Source organism: Henckelia pumila, chromosome 1 (assembly GCF_033568475.1).
Source record: "Henckelia pumila isolate YLH828 chromosome 1, ASM3356847v2, whole genome shotgun sequence".
NCBI lineage: Eukaryota > Viridiplantae > Streptophyta > Magnoliopsida > Lamiales > Gesneriaceae > Henckelia > Henckelia pumila.
Window position 1 is genome coordinate 78035663 of NC_133120.1, and position 26394 is coordinate 78062056.

Consider the following 26394-nt stretch of genomic DNA (forward strand, 5'->3'; position numbering starts at 1 on the left):
TGACACATATATGTTTACAAGTTATTATTACAAAAGACAATAAATGAATTTTACAGATTGAATCCAGACAGTGAGAATAAAGAATTAATTACCAATATACATTGAACTGAATAATTAATAAAATAAATTTGCCAATTGTTTAATTTGAGGTTCCATTGATGGAGGTACGTGATTTTGAGTTCGACTGGCGAAGCCTTTTTTCTTCGGATAGCATTTTTGCAAACCTGCAATCAAAAGCGACAAACAAATAAACTTTGTAATACGCGATAAAATTAAATTTGAGTTATATAACTTTCAAATTAATATTAATCTTAAATACTTTTAGGAAAAATAATAAAATCGGTCATGTAAATTTGTTTATTTGCGATTTTGATCATCTATCAAATTTTAATTTTATTTTGCTATCTTTATTTATTCACAATTTTAATGGTCATCTATCAAATTTCAATTTTATTTTGCTATCTTTATTTATTCACAATTTTAATTCTTTTCCGACGTAAATATGAATGCGCTACATCATGAACATTGTCAATGAAAAATACAATTTTCCTATACCATCATTATGATAGAATATATGAATTAATTTAATTTATAAAACAAAATTTTAATTAGAGCAATACGAAACGGAAAACATTGGAACTTACTTTTCCAAAGCTTCTTCATTTGTGCCACCATTTTCGATTGGCTCGAAGAGACCAGTTTCCAAGTTCACCCTTGAAACTGGTTTTTTCAATAGATTTTTCCCAATTTGGACAAGTTTTTCTAAATTCTCATCCGTTGAAAGATCGACCGCGGACACACTCCCTGTTAAATTATCCTCCTAACATAAAAAAACAATATATATATATATATCAGCATGAAAAAGACAAGAATTTTACCAAAAATATAAACCTTTATATGATCTACATTTGGTTAATAACTAACTGGTAATCAATTATTCTACAATATCAACTCGGCATGCATATATATATTATATATAGTGTGATACCTGTTCCACATGAAAAAAATGATAGATTTAAAATGATTTTATAATGGGTTATATTGAACTTCTATAACAACTTGAGTTAATTATTTTTGTAAAACGAGGATGAATACGAACTAGTTACTATAGAGATCACTGTCCAGTCACGCAAAGTTATATTGCACCTAGATTATTCTTGTTAATTTTAATCTTAAACATACTTGGACTCGAAGATAGTTGAGTTCAGAATGAAGAGCTTGGAAAACCACAGAAACATGCAGATCAACCATGTCTGCACTGGCTTGCATGAACACGTCTATAATCGGCGTGGAGCCTCCGTTGAGGAGCCAACCCAGAACGCCCCATTTCGCCGCGCTTTTGGCGCTGTAATTCTCCGACTTTCGGGTACCAGTGCCCACAGATATCACCAAGAACTTCCCATAGTCCATAGGCTTAATGGGGAAGAAGCCTGGATTTCCTTCGAAAACTTGTTTGGTCACTTCGCTGAGAGCCAATAAAGTCTGCAGAATCAGGGTTTGTTAATTACAAGTTAATCTAATCAAGATCATTAATATATATTCTCTGTAAAAAATTTTAAAGGAAAAATTGCATATATCACCCCTGTGAAATCTCAAGTTTGCTAATAACTCCTTATGAATTTTTTTTAAACTAATAACCTCCATGTGATTCTAGATATGTAGCATACACACCCTTTTTAGTTAAAAATTTACAAAAATACCCTTGCTTAAATAAATAATTAAATTAATTTTGTTTTATAATTCTATATTTAATTGAGTAAAATAATCAAATTTTATTTAAATAACTATGAAAATTATATATATTTATTTTATCATAATATTTGTCATACACGAAATATATTTTAATATTAAATTATCTTATAACATTAAGGGCATTTTAGTCATTTTTTAGCCAGAAGGGTGTGTATGCTACAAATTTAAAATCATAAGGGGCTTCTAGCTAAAAAATTTTCATATGGGGTTATCAGCAAACACGCGATTTCACTGGGTGATATATGCAATTTATCCAATTTTAAATTACATAGTATAATATATATGTCAAGTTTGATATAACTTGGAAAAAAAAACATTGAATTGAATATTCTAACATATTATGATTTTCGTACCGGATTGTTTGCTGCAACACCACCATCTACAAGGTTGAATGCCCGGGAGTTGCCTTGTTCGTCTTGGTTCTTGAAGTAATATGCCGGAAGATAGGTCGGAGCTGCTGATGTACCGATGCATATATCTGACAGTCGAGCATCCAACACCGCTCTTCGTTTCGCCTGTTATATATTGGAACATAATGTTAGATAACTTTTGTGTATATATGGGCTTCTTTTCAAATGATGTAATTATTTGTTGAATAAAAAAAATTGTTTGTTCATTTTAAGAAGCAAAAGAAGTATGTATAAATTAGTGGGAGACCTCATAAGTTGAGAAGATTGTGGGCTCCAAAGTCTTGATATCAAAAGTTGGAATGGAGATATTAGTCAAGGTCTCATGCAATCTAGTGTCCCCAAGATTCTTCCTTATAATTTGGTGAAGATACTTCCCATTGTATTTTGGACCCATTACAGAATTCAGCAATCCCATTAACCATCCCAGCAAGCCACTGCAAATATATTATATCAAGCAGCCACGCAAAAATTAATTTTCTTTCAAATTAATTAACACATCAGCATTAATATAATTAACTTCATATTGGCTCTCCCATATGGTTTGTTAATTCCTAAGTTAACAGGACGTATGAAGATGGATAATCATCTTAATTAATACCGTCTTTGAGGAAATATTTTCGGGGAATTCTCGAGATAAAAAGGCATGATATCTTTAGCCGCATAAAGAGGACGATTATTCTCGTTCGGAGCAGCTAACATCGCGGTCACTAGACCACCGGTGCTTGTTCCGGCAATCATGTCGAAGTAGTCTGCTAGTCTTGCATCCTCTCCATCTAGCTCCTGGCAAAGGAAAATGAAATATAAAGTTAAATTTAGGATGAGTGTAGAATTGCCTTCTTCTTATAAGTATGTTTGTTGAGCAATATGCTCACAAAACAACAACAATATTTGTTCTTATGTCGCCAAATCAGTGGATTAAGACTGTACGTTGACCGATGATATATATATATGACTAAAAATGAAAAACATGCAAATTTACATGACCAAAAATATAATTTTCGTTTTGACTTCGGAATTTTGAAAAATCATGCATGCCCATAATGTAATCTCCTGGCTTTTCTATAGTTATGCAATATATTTTTTGTGAAAGGTAAGGTGGGCTAAAAATGAAAAACTTTTACCTGAAGCTGAGCTTCAAGAAATTCAAGAATGGTGGCAGGAATAATCCCTCTGATTCCTCCACCATCGATACTTAGAATTGTGATGAGATTTCCATTATTAGTAAAGGATTGCATTTGAGAAAGTGCACTAATATCCATTTAATTTGTAAATGTAGTTGATTTATTTTAAATAACAAAGAAATTAAATTAAAGAGCCTGAAATGTAAGAATCAGGATATAAACCCTAATCAGCTTTTTCGAGTTTGGTGTTTTGCATGGGGTTATGGTGGGATATTTATAGGAGTTGTTGGACATAAAAAAGGAAAATTTAGTAACATCTTATGATATCATTTCTGGATAATACAGTAATTTAAAATTGGATATGCCTTAAAGACCAAGAATAATTGACAAATGACAATTAATGCATGCATGTTCCAAGTCACCCTGTTTTAAATATATATTTAGGCAACTCTACGTATGTTTGGTTATATTTTGTAAAAATGATTTCAGAAAATTAATGTATTTATTTGGCAGAAATAAATTTGGTAATGTGACATTTGTATATATATGTTCAACTGATTGTGTTTTTGGAAGGAAAATATATTATAGGAGTGGTGAAAAATTGAGAGAATTGGGATTAATTTAGTTTCGTAAGTTGGTATATTTTTTTGGTTTTAATCATGTAATTTATGAAAGTTCGATTTTTATCTAACAATTTGAGTTTTTTTAAAATCTTTACAAACATTATAATTTACTATCATCACCTGAGTCATGTAACATCGATGTCTATTCAAAAATATTTGTTGGATTTAGTTATTTCGGGCCAAAAAATTGACCAAAACCCAAAAAAGATCCAAGTTACTAGATGAAAAAACACACTTTCACAAATTACAGGACTAAATCCTAATTTTTCGTAAAATATGATGTATTGATGATTAGTTTTAAAGTATTATTTCATTATCTTGAAGTTTGAAATATATAATATTATTTTATAATATAGTATAGTAATGGAATTTTTCTTAGGGGTGAAGAGAAGTTGCATATAAAGTTGCATATGCGCATGGTGTAGGGAAATCCAAAATTAATGTGAAATTTTTTATTTTTAGATAAGAAATATATAAAATAATACACTCTGAATGTATATATGCTCAAGTATACTTTTTGCAGGATAATAGAATTTCCCAAAAACATAAACAAAACGTCGATTGAGCCCAAAGTATATGTTCTTAGACGGGTTATACCACATGATTTGTGTATATTGTCTCCGGAATTGAAACGAAATCTTAGTTCGGACCATATATGTTCTATCAGTATGATAACAGTTTGGAAGCTAAAAAAAATGCCGTCTAAAGGTCACGTATCGATCATTCTCTTACTATAAGATTTTTTTTTTACATTTCAACAGTCTATTTATCAACAATTTCACTTCTTATAATAAATTATATATAATTGATAATACGTGACATTGACTTTATACGATCGACATGTAGAATAAATTGATCGTAGATGTTTTTCCAAAACATGTAGCTAGTTGGTAGTGTTTAGATTCAAATATTTTAAATCGTACAAAAAGTGTTGACCACTCTCTTAATTAGTAAGAACAATTATCACGTTCGATAGTTTATCCAATGCGCACCGAAAATAGCGGCCGCGGGTTCCCACGTCACAAAAAAAAACAATTATCACGCCCCAAAACAAATTTCTTATTTGTACGTATTTATTGACTTTTCTTTTTTCTAAAATAGTAAAAAGAATAAGTTGTTTTAGTATTACTTTGAACTGATCGTATCATCTTATATGGTTGCCGAAACGTAAGTTGTTTTCATTAATTAATTAGCATCGTCCAAAAGAAGATAGGTGCATTGAATTCATAACTTAGTCTATATATTCGTGCATGATATCACTCCAATTTCATTGGCGAACACACAAATTATATGAATTTCAATATCTTCTCCATTATTATTAATTAATAAACGAGTCGTTAATTTGACATAATCGTGAATGTTAAGGTTTTACAACAATGTTGTGCTTAATTTTTCATAAAAATATGAATAATTAAGATTGATACGCAACCACATACGTCATCTATAATTAATCAATAATATTTCTATGAAATAAGAACTGATCAAGCACGTGTTGAATTAAATCATATGCAGATCATAATTACTTGGATTTGATTAATGATTATCATGAGTAATATTTTTAAATTAATCTAACTGGGACCTACCAAAAAAATCTATCATAGTATTATTTATAATTAGTATCATACGCGTACAATTAATTTTTATATTATGTATGTATTTTACAACTAATTTTAATTATAATATAATATAATATAATATAATTGTAAGAGATGATATATATTAAAAAGATAGTAAAATGATGCCAAATATAAAATATGCTTCTGAGAAATAGATTAAACTGAAAATGACAATGAAGCGATGCTGATTGTCTTTGTGTTTTAAAATGAGAATTATTTTTCTTACACGATAAAACTTTGGTTGTTATAGATGATGATGATGATGATGATATGTGTGCATGTACGTACAGCTAGATAGATTATTAACGTTAGTTATTAAACTAATTAGTCAGCAAATAAATATCAATATATCACGATATATAGAATATATATTTATAAATATATACACACACTTGACCCATGTAGGAAATCATTGTGTATTTGGTCTCAAATTACATGCATCATCGTAGAATTAAGGATGCAATTGTAAGCAAGCAATGTTTGAATTTACGTACACACATGAACGTTAATTATCTGGTATAAATCAATTCTTGATGACGAGGATGGATCACTTGATTTTTGGGGATTGGTTTAAATTTTTTTAATTTTCTTGAAATTGATCAAGTCATGTGAAAGTTAGAAACGAGTTTATGTGTCGACCGCCTCGAGCTCAAACCCGCACAAGTTTGACCATCTATGATTGGGTTTGAGTGGTCCGTATTTATTTTCAAAGGTGAGAATAACAATTCCCATCCAAAATGGATGGAATGAATATGCTCTTTGTCATGTCAAATACAACGTGTCCATATAAATCTAATCGGTGGGCCTAGACTCTAAAGACTGGGCTCGTGCAATTTTTTTTGCCGAAAGTCGAAATAGTGAATTTTTTTTATTTTTTATTTTGCCAGGGAAAAAAGTCTAAATAGTTTTTTTTTGGTGGAAAAGTCTTCAATATTTTTTTTTTTTTAAAAAAAATATTTGTGTGTAAACAAACTTGGGGAAAAAAAGAGAGGAAGAAAAAGTTTTTGGATTAAAAAACTTAAGATTTGTGGGTTTTGTCTGATATAAGATCTAATCCGTGGCCCAACAAAAGTTGGTGAGGCTAAGGCCCAATAAGAACGCATACAAAATGTTTGAATAATTGAGCCCAGTTAGTATTAGCAAGCTGGGTAGCAATGGAGTACTTGTCTCCTGCAACAACGCTCAAGCCTTCTACTCCATTGCTGCTGAAAATCTTAGCGCCCAAAACAATCCCCAAATCACTTATCAATGTCAGCAAAACAATTTCAAGAAATGGTCGAATCTATAAAAACTGCACAAGTTTGAGCAGGCCGCCCGCCTTCGTGTCCAGAAAAGAAGCTGAATTTGAAACAGAAGAAGAGTACGATTCCACAGAAGAATACGAAGAGCAGTACGAAAGCGAAATAGAAGCGTTAAAGTTTGAGGAAAATGGGCCGCCGCGGGGGAGCCGGCAGCGAGAGCGTAGGCGGTATCGGAAGCAGTATCCCGGTGAAGTGAATGGTATTACTGAAGAGATGAGGTTTGTGACGATGAAACTGAGAAACGGTGGGAAAAGGAAAAGTGAAGATGATTCTGCTAGGGCCGGTGCTGGGAGTGACGCGGGAGAATTGGGAATTAAGAGGAAAGAGGACGAGGGTCTTGAAAATAATGGTGGAAAAGATGAGTCTTGGGAGCCTAGCATGGAGGGGTTCTTGAAGTATTTGGTAGACAGTAAGCTTGTTTTCGATACAATTGAGCACATTGTTGATGAGTCCAGTGATGTTTCCTGTAAGCTCCCTTTTCTCCTTTTTCCCCCCCTTTCAATTATTTACGTTCATTTGATGTTTATCTTTGTATTATGTGCAATATTTTCTTTCTTTCATTTACTTCGTTTTCTATTGAGTAACTCGTCTTTCATTTTTTAATTCCCCCTCTTAATCTGTTTATCTGATCTTACAGGTTGTTTGCGCTTGTTTCAAGAATTTTTTTGGTTGGTTTTGGTTTTCTACTGCTCTCTTTTTTTTCTTCCCGAAATTTTATGTATTGGCCTGTTGGAAATTGAAAATATTGAAACTTTTAAACATCTTTCGAGGTGTAAAAAACTAATTGCTATTCATTCAGCTCACTCGAAAAGATGAGGTTTTGATCTTTGATGCGGTGGGAGTAATCTGTATCATTGTTCTGTAACAAGAACCGCGAGTCATCACGTGATTGTGTGATTGAATTTAACATAAATTTTTTAACTGTCTTCCTCAATGCAGATGTTTATTTTCGTAAGACTGGATTAGAGAGGTCCAATGGCCTTTCCAAAGATTTAGAGTGGTTACGATTGCAGGGAAATTTAATTCCACAACCTAGCAATCCTGGGACCGTGTATGCTCGATATTTGGAGGAACTTGCCGAGAAGAGCCGGCCACTGTTTCTGTCTCATTTCTACAATATTTATTTCTCTCACATAGCTGGTGGGCAAATGATTGCGAAACAGGTACTACTTAGTTCTTCAATGATGTGCTTGTTTATAGCTTATGGTGTTCTGATGCTGATGTTAGTTTATATTAGCAAATGAGGTATTTCATTGTTTCGAAATTTTGTTTTGAATGACATGCATGGTTTTAGCTTTAGTTCTCTGGTAGACTAGTACACATGACATATTCTGAAGACTCCAAGCTTGTTTTCTCGACTAAAATTGCTCAAAACCAGTGGCAGAACCAGATAAAGATGGAGGGCAGGGGAACGGAAATTTTGGAGGGATGAACCTGATTTTATCTAGATATGCAGTATAAAAGATTGTTGGAATCTTTTTTATGTGATTTGGAAATGAGAATAATGGTTTGGATAAAATATCAGTTTGAACTTGATTCAAGAATTAGATTCTTTTTCCTTAAGAAAAGATTGATGTAGACTTGTTTGATAAATTTGGTTCAATCTTCATTAAATGGAACCCAGTTAAATTATTGATGTAGACTTGTTTGATAAATTTGGTTCAATCTTCATTAAATGGAACCCAGTTAAATTATTGGTTAAAGTCCAATAAAGTTGGGTTGAACCAAACTTTTGTGATTCCAGTTTACTACAGAAATGCACATTTATGTACAAATATATAACACAGATACAAGTGTCACCTCTGCTGACCCCTCACTGTCTCCTTCTACCAGTGCTCAAAACTTCCAAAGGTTGAACCGTTGAATTCATGATATGATTATGATAGTGTGTTACAAGCTATGAGCATGCCTGAAATTCTCGAGCCTTGACTTGTTCGCTTGGCTTGAATCTAAACTCAAAGCTACCATGGATTTGATAGACCAGTTTCAAAATGTTCAAAACTTTGTGTCGCATCATGTTTTGCACACGTTCCGCACGCGTAGTTATATCTAGTTCCTTACTTTAAAAGCTTAAAATTTCTACAACTAGGTTTCTGAGAGGCTCTTAGAGGGAAGAGAACTCGAGTTCTACAGATGGGAGGGGGACGCAGAAGAGTTATTGAGGGGTGTTCGTGAGAAGCTCAATGCTCTAGGAGAGGTAAAGGTTCTAATGTTCTCATATTTTGTTAACAGACATTGGGCTTAAAATTTTAGTTTTAATTTGGTTTTGCAGCATTGGTCCAGGGATGAGAAGAACAAATGCCTGAGGGAAGCAACCAAAACTTTTCGTTTCCTGGGGCAGATAGTACGGTTGATCATTTTGTAAACCAGTTTTTTTCGGGGTAACCCAGGTATCTGGGAATCGTCGAAAAAGTGTATGTAACGTGCCTGGATCCCTCTTCGGATTTCTACGCTTTCTTGTATACTTTTATTTGCAAGGGCAGATCCATTTATACCGATCAATTTATAGTCAATTATCGAATGAAAGATTTGTTTATGATTTATTTTCGCATAAAAATTGATATTGCTATATAAATATGCAACTTCGATTTTTATGATTCCCAAAAATTAGAGAAGTCGATTATTTGATTGATTTTCTGTGGTAATTTGGTTATTGATATTGAAGAAGGCTTGTAGCCTATCAAATGACAATTTTCTTAACTTTGTCAAACAATATATTAAGAAAATTTGTAGATCTCAACCGCAGAGGTAACACATATAATCCAACTACATGATACCTTCCATATATAATAATAGTAGAGGGTAAAAGCAGAGCTTGAATATAATGGCATCAAAAAAAGACTGCAAGAATTTGTTTTTTCACAAGAAAGATCATAAAGTTCTCCTTAATACGATGAAAAGGAGAACTTTGATCCCATCATCTCGATTTTCAAGGATAAAAAATGGCTGCAGAAATGTGTGCTTTCTTAAGTACGGATTACATGTAGTAAACATTGTGTTATTGTGTGCTAATATGCGTGTCTGTGTCTGCTTTGCCATTTTTTTTTTTTTTTTTTTTTTACAATTTTATTTTTGTAAATTAAACTTTGTGGTTCTCGTGCATTTTACAAATGTTTGTTAAGGATACTGAATGAAAATGTTTTCCTTGCTCTGAGTTGATATATTCCATGAAGATGATGACTCTGACCCTTTCTTTCTGCATATTTCTCTAACTGAGCAAACACAATAATAAATAAAAAATTAATTAAAAAAACCAAAACCCAATTCAGATTTCTATTTTTTTCCCCATAAGGTTTCATATAATGGAGATTTTTACATGGAAGCCACAGGTTAGGTTCAATAAGCATCTTGTGACCTTACATTTTTCACTAAGAAAAGACAAAACCTTTTTTATTTTGTTTGTAAATGCAGGATTTTTTGGCTGCAAAGGCACCTAAAAGGTCTCCATTGATACTGAGAATGGTGGTTTTGTTTCTTGCCATGATCTGTGGGATATACATATTTTCAATCTGTTTAAACCAAACAAATCCTTTCAAAGAAAGATCTCGTCCCACCAAAATCCAAGTGCTTTCGCGACAAAGTCGAGCTTGTAGACACGTTCAAGTTCAAGCACATGATACCCCTTATGTTCATTTCCCAGATCCTGAAACATTTAGCAGGTAAAAATCCATATGATACTAGATTCATTGAAACGATCGTCGGCGTATTCAGATTCGTAACAAATCTAGCACAGAATCGATATTAGAGTTCCAACTAACATAAGTAAAGATTAATGGATGGAAGGCAATTTACCAATGCTTAAAAAGTGATCATATTCTAATCTATTTAGTTGTTTTAGTTCGATTATGTAATAAATTACTTTGATTTAGTTACACGACAACTTGCATGAACTCAACTCCTACGAGAAACCATTTCGAGATAACTGATTTCTCTACGAAGAGCAAGATTAAAGCATGCAAGAAGGCATGTTTATAGACTAGTTTGGATTTTTTTTTTTCCCTTTAGACAGGAATGTTCCTGCAATCCAGTACGATTTTTCGCTATTGTGTCGATGCAAAGATCCGGGAGTGGATGGTTCGAGACATTGTTGAACAGTCACGTGAATTTGAGCTCGAATGGGGAGATTTTCGGGGCGCAAAGCCGGAGGAACAATGCTTCAGTGATATTGAAGACATTAGACAAAGTTTATAATCTTGATTGGTTTAGCAGTGCATCAAAGAATGAGTGCTCAGCAGCAGTTGGCTTCAAATGGATGCTTAATCAGGTCAGTATTTCGGATCTTGAAAACTAAGATTCATTTAATTACTCGAAAATCAAACACACAAGAAAAATTAATGAAATTTTTATGAAGGGATTGATGAAGTATCATGAAGAGATAGTAGATTACATGAAGAGAAGAGGAGTGTCTGTAATATTTCTCTTCAGAAGAAATCTTCTAAGGAGGATGATTTCATTGCTAGCAAATATATATGACAAGAATGCTAAGCTCTTGAATGGAACCCATAGATCACATGTTCATTCCACTCATGATGTAAGTAGCAAGTTCTTGTCTTTTTGCCTGTGTTCATCATGTTCGTTTTTCGACACGAATCCCGGAATGCGGATTATCATCGATCCAAACAGCATGTTGGTAATGTTGCAGGCTCAAGTGCTAGCGAGGTATAAGCCAACACTTAATGTAACAGTACTCCTCTCGGAATTGAAGGCGGCGTCGCAGACCGTCGCGAAAGCTCTGGACTACTTTAAAACCACTCGCCACATTCTTCTCTACTATGAAGATATTCTTACAAATCACACTGTAAGTACGTGCTTGTTTGATTCATTTTGTTTTCTATTTAATTTGGATTTAATTAATTATTCTATGCCTTTTTTTTCCTTGTTTTGGCAGAAACTTGTAGAGGTTCAAGAATTCTTGAAGTTGCCACGAAGAAATCTAACGAGCCTTCAGGTTAAGATACACAAAGGATCCTTATCTAACCAAATAGAAAACTGGGACGATGTCCAAAAAACACTAAAGGGAACCTCGTATGAAAATCTTCTAACAAATGATTATTAATTCATTGTAATTAAACTTCATGCATGGCATACGTACATACATATATGATATAATTAATAATGTCCCAAAAATATTTCTTTAGATTACAAACGAATCATAACAATCGCGAACAAAATTTTTCACCCGATTCGTTTAATTTGCTTACCACTTAGGAGTTTTAATTTGATCGTAATTTTTCGGGATGTTCTTACACATTTAGTTCGTATGATTGATCGATTTCGAAATAGTTGGAATTACAAATGGTTTTGTGTTCGGACAATTTAGTTTTTATTAGATTTAAAAATTCTAAATTCCATTTTGGTACACATTATTATTAATACATTTATAACCTATCTCATCCAATCTTGTTCTTCTCGTCATATTATTTATCCATCTACTAATTATTAATTTTACATCAATCAAATCATTAATAATTTATCTTACATTAATCAAATCATTGAATTTAAATTATTATATTATCCCTTATAAATAATATTATTTATATTTCATTTAATATTGTTAAAATGACAAAATGGTCATTAACATTTTTTATATAAAATTTAATCAATCAAATCAAATAAACTATAATCTATCAATCAAATTCAATACTATATTAACTATCATTTCTTATTTATTTTTTTATTACATTATATTACTTATCTATTTATTATTTATATTATCCCTCAACCAAATGATACCTAATAAATAAAATAGTTATTACACCGTATAATTTCCCGCTTCCACCTCTAGGAAACTGGAAATCTGGATGAACTTCAAAGTTTATACATGATATCACAGTGCCATAAACTTTATGGGATAAATCTTGGTTATGTTTGTTTGCGTTGGTAGAGTAAGTAAGCGTTAAACAAATGATCACGTGTTCGATTACTTCTATGATCAATACCTTATCGGACGAGTTTGTTGAGTACAAAGATTTAACTGGGTAATGTAATTTGCAAAGCCACTGTATTAGCTTGAGGATTTATTTAATGCATATCTAAAGTTAGTGACTGTGAGTTTCATTTTTCCTCTTGGCCATGAACCTCTACTTTGGTCATTGGATGAAATAATAATAAAATACCATAATTATTAATTCGTGTTTTAATTATTTGAAATAATTCTCTATGGTTGTGTTTGGACTAATGAATTTTAAATTTATAGATTTCAAATGTATCTAAATGTATTTTTTTTTGTTAGTTAGGGAATTAGTGAAACCAAAAACTTCATATTCACCTCTTACATGTTTATACAATGTTTCATATATATTTATTGGGATGAATTTATGGTCTACCCAATAATAATGTAATTTAAAACTATTAACCGTTCTATTCACCATATTACTAATATATGTATAACTCATCTCATCCCATCACACGTTCTTCTCATCATATTATTTATCCATATATTAACTATTTATTTTACATCAATCAAATCATTAATTATTTATCTCACATCAATCAAATCATTGAATTTAAATTACTATATTACCTCTTATAAATAATATAATTTTTATTTATTTATTGTTAAAAGGACAAAATAGTCATTTAACATTTTTATATAAAATTTAATCAATCAAATCAAATAAACTATAATCAGTCAATCAAATCCAATACTATTTTAACTATAATTTTTTATTTATTTTTATTATATTATACTATTTATCTATATATTACTTATATCATAACTCAAACCAAACGGTGTCGAGAAACGCGAAATTGAAAATGATCGATTGCATTTGGGCTTTATCTGAATTAGAGACCCAATAATAAATTGGCTTCCATTTGGAGACCGAAAAAATAAATCGATCTACAATTTGAGTGAGACGGATATGAAAAACCCGGTCTTTAAATTAGAAACCAAATTTTATATTCAGTTCTCAATTTGTGATTAATTATAAAAATTCCATAACAAAAATTGATATTTAATTATAAAAAAAAAACAAAATTAATTTAATGATAGGTGAGTCCAAAAGTGGTCTCTAATTAGAAACCAAATTATAAATTCGCCAATTCCGTAGCAAATTTGCAATGTAGTCACTCTAGGGGTTGGGCGTTCAGATTCGGATATTGGTTATCCGATCCGATCGGGTTTTATCCGATCAGGTCGGTTAATATTTAAAATTATCGGATTCGGGTTTTCAGTGTTGGGTATTTTTTGTTGGGTATACGACCATGTACTGAATTTTGTGTTGTTCCAATATACCAACCCGTAGTCTAGATCTAAACTTGTCTTCTTCTTTAGTTTTCGCCTGCCAAGCTAGGGTTTCAATTTCTCTCTCCCACCGTCCTGTGGCTTTCTATCACGATCCTCGCTCTCTCCCATACGTGACTTCATTACATTGACGACTTGTAGCACTGAAATTGTTCGATCAACACCAAGCAAAACATTTATAGTGGGTTGAGATTTGCAAAAAAAATTTAAAAAAATTATTGATTGTTTGCATTTTCAACAAACAAGAACAAGTTACCGCTTGGCTTCTTCATTTCTTTGGTGTTGGTATAATTTGGATACATCAATTTGATGCTTACGTACCTACGGTGGGTGAGTAGAAGATCAAACCGATAATATATATATATATATATATTTAGATTATCTATTTAAGTGTTTTATTTAGACCACTAAAACCAACCTTTCTCATGCTCACAGCCTAGCACACCTCTTCAACTATTCACAAAAAACCTTCCACTTACTCCATATTTTGATTTTAAAAAAATAAATAAACTTTTATTTTGCGTGTGCATTTTTTTCTAGCATTATATAAGGTAAGAGGACCTTTTATTAACTAATTTGGTCCGACCTAATTACATATAATTTTATATAAATATCTCAAACACCATCATGATATTCAAATATTTTAGGGACAAAATGGTCATTAAAACCTCACCACTTTTTCTCTCACTCTTTTATATATAGTCGCAATAATGCAATTTTCTCTTCCACAAAATTCTCTCATCTTTCATTTTTTTTTTTACGTTTTGTTTATAATTTTTTACTCTATTTCAATTGTACTGATTTAAAAATATTACAGTTTTCTCCCTCATGATTGTTCAAATATACAATGCAAAATTTTTGTTTTCTTTAGATTGTATACACACGCATTGGATGTGTCATAGTTACTAGTATTATATATATAATTTATAGGTAAGTTTTTTGTGAAATGATCTCCCGAGTTGACTCGGTCTATACATACGGTGAAAAACAATATTTTTAGCAAAAAAAAACAATATTTTTCATGGTTCGGATCGAATAAAAGATATGTCTCACAAAAATAAATCGTGAAACATTGTTAAATGAGTTTTGGTGATTATTTATTATATCAAACTAAAGCTCGATCGATCACCTCAATTCTAATTTTTGGATCTCTCTTTGAATTTGTGAGTAACGAATAACCAAACCTAACCCGCGACTTCTGCTCAACCCCACGTGTAGTGGTAGAGAGATCCCAAATTCATTTCGTACCTAAAAAAAGATTCCAAAATTTTTGAGAACATGAAGATACCTTCCCAATTTCGACGGCCAGGATTCATGACGCCCGTAATTACTAAGGTTTGGTCAAAGGTGTTCTTCAAAATTCAACTGCAAGATTCATGAATGTACAACTCAAAAAGTACAACAGTAAAAAGCTGCCCACCACTTACAATGTTCAACAGTCCAAATCACCAGCTTCCCCGGAATTGGGAGCCAACCAGCAAGAGTTTCTTTTACACCCATTTTTTTTCCTTCTATTTATTCTTTTTTAAATAAAAATATTTTTTTTCAAAAGAAACTCTAATCTCCCAACATATGTAATTACAAATATTACATGATAAACTTAAAAAACCAAGTTTACTTCAAATTTCATCACTTCTAAAGGTTTAATTTATATATACTCAGTTACTTACATTATTATTTGATTGTTATAATAAATCTTAAGCCTTTTTAAGGAAATTAACACCTTAGAATTTATTTGTTTTTCATTGTCAAAGACAAGATCAAACATAAACATCATTTTTCAATTTATTTTTATTAAAAAAAATTCATTCGTAAATACAAACATCCAATAACAATGAAAAGCAAAGCAAAACAAAACAAAACAAAACAAAACAAAACAAACATTCATTTTACAATTTTTTTAAACAAGTAAATAAAATGTTTTTTAAAAGAACGAGCCATTGAATGTACTGATCATTATAAGTTGATAATTTTGATACACGATTGTGACAAACTCTTGCACGTTCCTACATGTAACCATTAAGGTAGTGTTTAGGATAATTTTTAGGAAATATTTCTCAGTTTTTTCTTAACAAAATTTTGAAATTGCTCTCTCAAACACTACCTAAAGTGCAACTAAAGATGATTGATAATTCATTAATTTTGATTCGATACACGATTGTAACAAATTCTATGTTTAAAAAAACCCCCAACAGGCAATAAACTTCGAGAGAATATGCAAATAAAATTAAATATGATTTTTTTAAAAAAATTTATGTTTTCAGCAAAATACTTTTTCGTAAGGAATTGGCTGACCAATTGAAGTTAACTCGCCTAGTACTATTTATACATGTAGGACTTCCACTATTTTTATAAAAATAGCGGAGAATAGCGACGAAATTAGCGACATAAGAAATAGTTTGGAAATAGTTTTTTCGCCCGTACTTTAAAATAGAGTTACATCTTTTGTGAGATGATTTTACAAAAATATATTATTCTCATAAAATTCTCATAAAATTAAATTAACTCTTGAAATGCATCTTATAAGATTTTTTTTATTCAAAATGTTCACCAAACCTAAATACTTTTTTGTGACAAATTGTTTTTTACTTGAAATAAATTAATAGGATCAAACACTTGCTACTATAGACAGCGATAATAATACAACGTAACTTCAACACATATCAACTCAAATGTCATGTATTGATCACTCTTTTGGCAAAGACAATTACACTACTACACCAGTACACCACCACGCCACCTTTAAAAGCAAAAAAGACTTCATTAATTTGTTACTGCAATTATAGAATTTTTAATTTTATTGAAGTATAAGTTTAATCTATATATCAATTTCGTAAAATTTACTTTTATTTTCAACATAAAATTTTCGCTAAGATTCATCCTAAACGATTAATATAATAAAAATAATTTCTAGTACAATGTTCTTTTAGTTACGTGTTAAGGTTTTTAATATAGCTGGAAATAAATTAATTTTCCGCGTATGTATGTAGCAGCGTGTACGAAAATTAGACAAATTAAATATGGGGTGGATGAAAGACGCTAAAGTTGACTTTTTTTATGGATCCTTCATTGAGGGCTTTGGAGATCAGTTGATTGTGAAGCCCACGTTCAGAATCAACCAAGTACCTAATTTAATTTAATTTAATTGTATACATTCTGGTAAACTACACGTGTATGTGTGTGTACTTTTTGTGTAAATTATAGCATATATATATATATAAGAGATCTATTAATTAAGACTAGCGATCTAATTAAAGTTCCTTTGTTGAGATAGTATGATGTGACTAATCTATATATTATCATCGTTACATCTAATAATCATCATTGATTCAAAATACGTACGTGACGTTTATATATGACTTTCCGTGAAAAAAAATCTAATAATTGGAAGTATATATTAAGATAATAATAACCTCTCGATCGCTATGAATTCAACCCTAAAATTTAGCATGAAAGTTGATGGTTAATTAAGCCAACTTGTCACGCTTAGCTACATGCACTACTTGGTTCTCCTCTATAAATACTAACAAGAGAAACCAACCACAAAGCACAACAATTCTTCCTCCCAAGAAATCAAACAAATTAAAGCTAAGGCATCATCACCATTATAATAATGGCTATTAATTCCAAGCTCATCTTTGTTACTTTTTTCATTTTTTCACTAATTTTCAGCTATGGAATTATTTCCACTGAGGAAAGGCACCTGATCAACATAGGCAAGAAAGACGTGATGAATCTTGAGGTAAAGATTGATTCGAAAAGGCTCGAGTTGAGTAGAAGCCATGCTAGTGAGGATGAACTCGCAACAGTGGATGATGATTTTCGTCCTACGACACCGGGTCACAGTCCTGGTGTTGGCCATGCTCGTGGACCATCAAGCACCGAGCCATGAACGTTGGAATTAATGATCAGTCATGTAATTGGCATGGTATATGTTATAAAAGTGTGTGCATGTGTGTGTGTATAGTGTGGTTTGGGACACATCACATCATGGTGATATATATTGATGTATGTATAATTGTATAATATATTTGCAATCTTTAATATTCTTATTGTATTAATGTTATTATTGTTTTCCATGGATGATTGTAGAATGTGTTAAAGTTGATGCATACAATATTAAAAAATGGTAGTTGAGTATAAATTTGAAAGAGTTTTTGTAAATAATTTATCAATTGTCCTCATGATCTTGACAGCGAAACTCCACGACTCACACAAGAATTCTCGATCGATTGGTGTTTGTTAATTAATTTGTTAAAACTTCTATGAATTAATAATGTTAGTACCATGAAATTTTATTAATTTATAAATGTGTTAATTAATTGATAAATCAATAATTTAATATTATATATATTAAAGAGTATTTTTTGCGATTCAGAAAATGTAAATTTAATTACGTAAAAAATCACACGTTTCACTAATTAATGTGTATATCATATTTGTTGAATTGATAGAAGAAAAAAACTAATTATGCATGCATACATACATGATATACATATTTATAAAAATAACTAAGTGATATTCGCTGTTTTTAATAATTAAACAATATTACATTGTCTAATCAAATAAAATTCACCGTTTAATATAAGTACAAGTATCTGTAGAACAAATAATTATATGTGTGTGTGTGTGTGTGTGTGAAAGGAAGCATCAATAGCAATGATAATTCCTCACAATCATTTTTTTTCGATAGGAAATATAGAAACGTTTGGATGTAATCAGATAAAATTATAGATGAATCAAACTAGATTTAACTAAATTAAATTTTAATAAAAATAAACAACATTAAATCGTATTTTACTAACTTGTCTGTCCTACTATATATGGATATAATGTTAGAGAATATTGTTATTTAATGAGGTGCCATAACAATTTTTCAAAAAATTATTATCTTATTAATTTATAAAAATTATTAAGTTGGCTTAATCGAGTTTAGAAAAAATATTATCCTAAAAAAATCATTGATTTATCCATTATTAATTTACAGTGTATATATATATACATATACATATATATACATATATAGAAGTTTTCAGCTACCCAATAAATTCCTTTTCACTTCATCCCCGACTACTAAAACACGGTGGTGAGTTTTAGTTGTTTTTGTTTTGATTTTTGCACCACTAAAACACACCACTGAGTTTTAGTGGTCGGACATGAAATGAGAAGGAATTGTTGGGCTGCTGAATATATATATATATATATATATATATATATATATATATATATATATATATATATAAATTTTCAGTTTTTCAACCGTGTTTCCCCACTTGGTCCGCGGCTTTTGTTTTTTTTTTCGCATCACTAAAACCCGTATATATATATTTTCAGCTGCCCAACAAATGATGTCCACTTCATGCCCGACCACTATTGCGAAAAATAAAAAACAAAAACAACTAAAACCCGACACCGAGTTTTATTGGTCGGAGATGAAGTGGACATGAATTTGTTGGGCAGCTTAAAACTTCTCTATATATATTTACTATTTTATAAAACTTGAGTCATCTTTAAAAACCACTTTTATATGTTTTGATGACATCAAAATATATTTATCATTTAACCCTTGATAGTTATTTAAAATTTAATATATTTACATTGAAAAAAAAGGTAAAAATAAGTGAAATAAAAACGAAAAAAAAACCACTTGCATTTTGAAAACTGTATTCTACCAAATTATTAATAACTGCACCCACTTTTCTTATGTTGAAAAAAACTCAAATTAATTTGGTTTATGTTATATTAATCACATAGCGTGTGCACTTTTGCTATTATATATAAAAGCAGCCCATTCTTAAAACCACGAAAGGAACCGATCTGGGAATGATTTAGCCCAACTACTGGCCCGATTCAAAATCTGATCACTCACCAGAATTTTTTAAGGGTATCCAGTATCCTAATTAAGTGATACTCGTTATGAGCTATCAGCTATGCATATCACTATTATAAAAATAAAAAAAAAAACAAAATCACGTGATAAAGAAAACCAATCTGAAATTAAGTAGGAAAAAATTTGAGGATTAATGAGTTTAATTTTTCCATTTTTTTTAAAAAAGAAGGAAATCGAAATATATTGGCCTTTTTTAAGCTCGAATTTTTAAAAGCTTTGATTCCGTTTGGACATGTATTTATAAAACGTTTTTATAAAAGTGTTTTTCAAAAAAAAATTATAAAATATTTTAAAAGTTGTTTTAAAAATAAATATGTGTTTAAACAACTATTATATAAAAACTCAAAAGTAATTTTGTTCATCTTTGTCTTCCATAGTTTCATTCTAAAAATTATCTTAAAATACCTCTTAACTGTTTTTTAAAAACTTTGGATAAGATTTTTATAAAATATTTTTAAAAACTATACTTCAAAAACACCTTTTTTTTAAAAAAAATTCAAAAATATTTTATAAAAATCTTATCCAAACACATTCTTAAAGTTTTCTTCACTTATATAAGATACTAAAAACGTTTTAAAAGTACATGTTTAAATGAAACCTTAGTCTGAATTGAGATTTAAACTTTTCATCAGAATGGAGAATTTTGAGTGGATTGAAATCCATGTATCTCCGAGTCACAGTAGAACGGATGGATCCTATTAGGGTAGTAAACTAGTCGAGTCAAGCTCGACTCATTTTAAAATTTGCTTATTCGAGCTCAATTGAGTAATTTATTTAAAGCTCGAGCTTGAAAAGCTCGAAACTCTTATTTAAAACATATAGAGCTCGAACTCATATTTGAACGTGTATTAATTATAACACAAATATATCTTATTTTTCATTTTTTAAATAATTTTTTTTTTACTACTTAAGTAGCTCGTGAACTACTCAAAAACAAATAAAAAAAACTCGAATTCGACTAAAAAAATACTCAAACTATTTGAACTATATCAAATCAAACTCGAGTCAAATTATTCACAAAATGCTCACGAGCACCTCAGACTCACTCCCACCATCAGAATCCTATATCCTTATCATTAGACATGCTGACATTGGTGTGGGTAAAAAAAAATATAAATAAAATGCAAAAAAACTTCCAAAAAGGAAAATTGCCTGTAAAAGTTGAAAAGGGAATGAAAAATGGGGGCTGACAACTTACCAAATCCGCCAAGTTTATTGTTATGAACTTATGGTGGTTGTAAAACTATTTCAGTTGTAGCTGACTGACATTTTATTCTAATATATATATATATATAATAGTTATTATTATTAGTTATTTTGGGTCAGAATTATGTTAGTATTTTGGTGACTTGGTGATAATTAGGGATTTATATAATAATTATAATTAGTATAATAATTATGAATGAAATATGATTATGATAAAAGAGAATATATTGTGCAGGAATGAACGGGGTAGATTGCAAAGAAGTTTGGAGATCCAACGGCTGTAAGAGGTCACGCGTCATGTAAGGGCATCCTTTCATTCAGCCTCCACAGCTCCTTCTCCTCTCTCAGAAACTCAGATTCACCTATGCATACAACTTCCCCACATCTCTGTATATTACAGTAGCCCGATTTATTCTTATTCTTATTCTTATTATTATTATTTTGGTAATAATTGCACAGTCGTTAGATTTATTTCTTGGAGGGAGATGGAAGCAAATAACGATTCCGAATCTCAGCAGAGTAATTCTCAAGAGAACAGCAATAACGACAATATCAACACCAAGGTGGCGCAGCCGCAGCCGCCGCCTCACGTGGTGACGCCGGTTCCGGCACAGCAGTGGGTTGCGATGCAATACCCAACCGCGGCTATGGTAATGCAGCATGGGATGATGCCGCCGCCGCCGCCGCATTATCCGCCGCACTACATGCCGTACCACCATGCCCACTATCACCCACCTCCTACGCCGCCGCATCAGAGTCAGAACGCCAATGGGAATGAGGAGAACCGCACGCTCTGGGTCGGCGACCTCGATTATTGGATGGACGAGGAATATCTGCGCCGCTGCTTTGCTTCCACTCGAGAGGTATGTGTGTGTGTGCATACGCATCTGCTTTTGGGTAAAAATTTAGTCTTTCTTTTATTATTATTTTTTCCCTTAAAAATGGTTGCTTTTCTTGATGGGTTTCTGTAATTATTATTATTTTTATGTTGTTTGGTTAATTTATGTTGTATGGGACATATTGTGATAGTATAAAAGGAAGGATACTTAAATAAAGGTAGCATTTTTAGTTTCAGAGATTGGTGGTGTAGCTTTGTTATTTATCGTTAAGTTAAGAGAACTTAAACTTACGATAATTGGATTTTTTGGAAAGTTCGTTTCTCAAGGCTGGAAACTTTAAGTGAAGTGATTTTGAATGCACTCTGTGGTGTTATAGTGTTTGGTAACTGATTTGTTATCCCATCTGCGGTATTGTCTTGGATAGATATTTTGGTAAAAGTTAGCACCTTTGGGGGGAAACGATTTCTTCTTTCATCAGTTTAAAGTTATGCCTTCTAGATCTTGTCGGTAAATAAGAAGTATTCCAAATTGTTAAAGTTGGACTTCATTTAATGCGTGGTTTAGCATAAGGAGTAATTCAATCTCTGATTTGATATTTGGTTTGTCTGGTTTAAAGGGACATAATTACCTTTCTGGAAGGTTTCTCGATCACTTTAGTATTGAATGCATGAATTTCAAAACATAGAGGTCAAACAAGTTGTTCAGTCAAGTATTTACATCAGTCTTTAATTGCCGTTCATTTTTCTTTTAAGAAAGATGATCTCGATTTCTCTGGTGAATTTTTTTTAAGATAAACCTTTCTCTTACTTCTTTTATTTATTTATTTTTAATTAATTTGATCATCTTCACCTGAGAAGGAGGAACCGTTATATATCTTCTATCAAAATAACTATTCAGACATGGCTATGGGAGTTTATTCCACACTAAAAGGCTATCTATATCCTTTACGTGGAATTGACTTTGTATCACTTTGGCCTGGAGTTAGAAGGAGTTGCTTATTTATAGGGTCGGAGGTTGAAGATGTTTCTTGAAATAGAGTTGAGGAGGTCAAGACCTTTCGAGCATTCTTTATTAATTTGAAAGGAGATCCTGATTGGAGGATATTAGTAGCAGTTTCTTTCAAATAGGCACATGAGAGCAATACGAATTATTAGTAAAATGCAATTTATCTGCAATTGAACAATGTAAGTTCCTATTTGACTTCCATATGATATCCATTTGAAGATCTACCTTGTCTTCCTTATTTTAAAGTTGGGTAGGCACTTACAATCCCCTGCACGGATTATTAGCCATGGTGCGCCCTTGACTGATGTGGTGTAAGATGTGCCTAGTACACTTTTAACAACTACTGACTTTGACAGAGACACAAATTCAAAGATTTTAATAGATGTGACACCAACTTCTCTAACATAAGTTCAGATACATTGATTTCAAATTCCACATTGTATGTATCTGTTATCCTTGCATCTTCGCTACAAGGAAAATATACCCTGTGCAGGTTGCATCCATAAAGGTTATCCGCAACAAGCAAACAAGGTTTACTGAGGGATACGGATTTGTGGAATTCTTTACTCACACAGCTGCCGAGAAAGTACTGGAAACTTATGCCAGCTTTATCATGCCTAAAACTGATCATCTTTTCCGTTTGAATTGGGCTACATTTAGCATGGGTGATAAACGCTCAAATAATTCATCTGATCTTTCTATCTTCGTAGGAGATTTAGCTGCAGATGTTACTGATACTTTACTACATGAAACTTTTGCTAGTAAATACGCATCTGTTAAAGGAGCTAAAGTAGTAATTGATGCCAACACTGGCCGTTCAAAAGGCTATGGTTTCGTAAGGTTTGGAGATGACAGTGAAAGATCACAAGCTTTAACTGAAATGAATGGTGTCTATTGTTTGAGTCGTCCCATGCGCATTGGCGCAGCAACACCACGGAAGCCATCTGGTTATCTACCTCCATATTCACCACAAGGTATCTTACAACTGGTGAAAACTTTATGTGCAATTTTTTATTTCCCTTCTAGTTTGAATTACCATGTAGAAATAATATTCGCGGATTGTATATGTTTAAAAGGTTTAAAAGGTAATCTTTCGTGTTTCATTCCTGCGTGATTCATTTAAAGAATACAAGGATAAATCTGACTGGTTGCCAAGAGGGGGACTAGTAGAAAACAAAAACATGAAAAATTTTAGTATTTTTACTATCATTATGTGCACTAGATCATGGTATCTTTGTTATGAATCATGAAGCGGCATGTTGATATGTTTCTGTAAAATTATGTTTGGTTTCAATTCAGAGTTCTGGTTCTGCATTGTTCAGTTTAAACAATTTTTTTTACCACCTTTCTTCCTCAAGACCTTCCTATATGTATTTTTTTTTTCCTCTGGTATTTGTCAGCAGAGTGTTAATTATTCTGAATTATTTTAGTAGGTGGGTACTCCAATGGTGTATTAGCTCAGGGCTCGCAGTCCGATGCAGAATCTGTGAACACTACAGTTGGCTATCTAATCCTTCTTGTTCTCTTCTCTTTGTCATGAAAAATCTTGTATAACCTATGATTTTTGTAGATTTTCGTTGGAGGACTTGATCCCAATGTTACTGATGATGAACTCAGACTGCCTTTCCTAGAATACGGTGAAATCATATCCGTTAAAATTCCGGTTGGGAAAGGATGTGGCTTTGTACAATTTGCTAGCAGGTAAATTTCACTAGTTAGAAGTGTCTTAGTTTTTGACTGTACCATATTGCCATGGTTAAGCTACAATTGGAAGAACGTTGTGCATTTTGGCAGAAATGAAGCTGAAACAGCGTTGGAGAAGTTGAACGGTATGACAATTGGGAAGCAAACCGTACGGCTTTCTTGGGGACGCAATCCCATGAACAGACAGGTAACTTGACTTTTCACCTCATATTCTTTCTTCATGTGATTGTATATTTCTACCACATCTACTTCTATTCCAGAACAGTATTTTTTCTCTTGTTTCAAATACTGCTCAACTTAATAGATATTAGACAATATACAGAGTGTACCATTCGATGCAATTCATGAATACGAGACCACCCATCACTCTAAAACGAGTACTTTTACGTTTCATATTAACAAATTGGTATTTAGTCTCTTACAGTTCAATTTCTACTATAAAACGTCATATCCGTGGATCGGAGTAGGCTGTAGTACTGTTAGTTTTTTCCCCAGTGTACTCTCTAACGATGAATTGGTCCGCGTTCCATACCTCCTCTCATTTCTTGAGAATTTAGTTCCCTTTTTTCCTCGCTTAGATTTAGTTTTCGGCATCCCATGTTAACTATTTTCCGCAACCTGCAGTCGAGAGCTGAATATGGACAGCAATGGACGGGGCAATATTACGGAGTACCTTTCTATGATGGCTATGGCTATGCCCTGCCACCACCAGCCCACGACTCAAGCATGTACCCGGCAGCTGTCTATGGTGCCTATCCCATGTACGGAAGCCATCAACAGCAAGTAAGCTGAACACGCTCCCAAAAACAAACACATGTCCTCTCACTGAGGAGCACTACATCACAGATTTCACCTCTCTGTTGAGCGCCTGGGTATGTAGAATCTTGATGTGCGGCTCCAGTGAGCGTTGGAGCCGGAACTGAATTTTGACCTGCTTTAGGTGTTAGCTCCATAGGGATTTCATTAAACATTTGTTTAGAAGTGTGAGACTTGACACGAAACTTCTTGGTTCGAATAAACGAACTTCCGAGGACGATACCATCACATGCTTATCAATATGAACGCTAATTCAAAATCTCCAACTTTATGGCGCCAAACTTGCTTGGGAGGTGCTTGGTGTGAGTCCGGATTGTATTATTTAACCGGTACCCTTTGCATACAAGGCAATCCTGGAACGATTCGGCGAAACGACCAGATTATCTGGAAGATGGTGATGAAAATAAAAACATCCAACTTGCCTTGAGTAGTAATAATATCATCAATTTTCCAAAATTATAAATCAGAACTCGAAATCTTCATTTCTATATATTATTAGGGGGGGAAAAAGAAAGAAAATATTCATACTTAAAAATCATGATTATCAAGGTTGAATGTATTTAGAATGTGGGAGGAGCATTGTGGGCTGGCAAAGGGCAAGATCCAAGGTGGTAGAAGACAAGGACTGGTCTTTACACACATCTTCTTCTTCATTGATTATTTTATTTTTGTCTCATTACTAAATTTGCAAAGCTCCACTGATTTTGGAGTCTTCCTCTAATACACACTCTAAAGTTTTCCCAATTTTATCATGTTTACAAAATGTGTGTCGATCAACCCATTTTGTTGGACGTTGGAATCATTAATTATTACAAATTAGTTGAGGATTCCTTCTGTAAGCAGACAACATCGATCAACCAGTTGT

The 26394-nt window shown here is 32.1% G+C and overlaps 4 protein-coding genes across 6 annotated transcripts; 3 read left to right on the forward strand and 1 right to left on the reverse strand.

Moving 5' to 3' along the window:
- Positions 1-3421, reverse strand: LOC140875535 (patatin-like protein 2). The gene is made up of 7 exons (XM_073279246.1): positions 3284-3421; positions 2761-2942; positions 2410-2596; positions 2106-2267; positions 1183-1482; positions 645-820; positions 1-224 (listed from the first exon to the last, which is right to left on the reverse strand). Exons 1-7 carry the CDS (start codon positions 3419-3421, stop codon positions 140-142), a joined length of 1230 nt encoding a protein of 409 aa, XP_073135347.1. The 3' UTR covers positions 1-139.
- Positions 3422-6676: 3255 nt separating this feature from the next.
- On the forward strand, positions 6677-9359 carry LOC140875558 (probable inactive heme oxygenase 2, chloroplastic). Its single transcript, XM_073279277.1, has 4 exons — positions 6677-7289; positions 7763-7986; positions 8913-9020; positions 9096-9359. Exons 1-4 carry the CDS (start codon positions 6677-6679, stop codon positions 9186-9188), a joined length of 1038 nt encoding a protein of 345 aa, XP_073135378.1. The 3' UTR covers positions 9189-9359.
- On the forward strand, positions 9111-11879 carry LOC140875544 (uncharacterized). 2 transcript variants are annotated; one of them, XM_073279258.1, is made up of 6 exons: positions 9111-9237; positions 10235-10482; positions 10829-11087; positions 11175-11354; positions 11466-11621; positions 11712-11879. In XM_073279258.1, the coding sequence occupies exons 2-6, from the start codon at positions 10283-10285 to the stop codon at positions 11877-11879; spliced, it is 963 nt and encodes a 320-aa protein (XP_073135359.1). In that variant the 5' UTR covers positions 9111-9237; positions 10235-10282. The 2 variants fall into 2 exon arrangements, with proteins under 2 accessions (XP_073135359.1, XP_073135368.1); XM_073279267.1 differs by having other exon boundaries at positions 11466-11625; positions 11712-11788.
- Positions 11880-21515: 9636 nt separating this feature from the next.
- Positions 21516-25810, forward strand: LOC140880785 (polyadenylate-binding protein RBP47-like). Of its 2 annotated transcripts, none has more exons than XM_073285593.1 (6): positions 21516-22028; positions 23503-23983; positions 24440-24507; positions 24580-24710; positions 24804-24900; positions 25338-25810. In XM_073285593.1, exons 1-6 carry the CDS (start codon positions 21651-21653, stop codon positions 25503-25505), a joined length of 1323 nt encoding a protein of 440 aa, XP_073141694.1. In that variant the 5' UTR covers positions 21516-21650; the 3' UTR covers positions 25506-25810. The 2 variants fall into 2 exon arrangements, with proteins under 2 accessions (XP_073141694.1, XP_073141781.1); XM_073285680.1 differs by having other exon boundaries at positions 24443-24507.
- Positions 25811-26394: the final 584 nt, after the last annotated feature.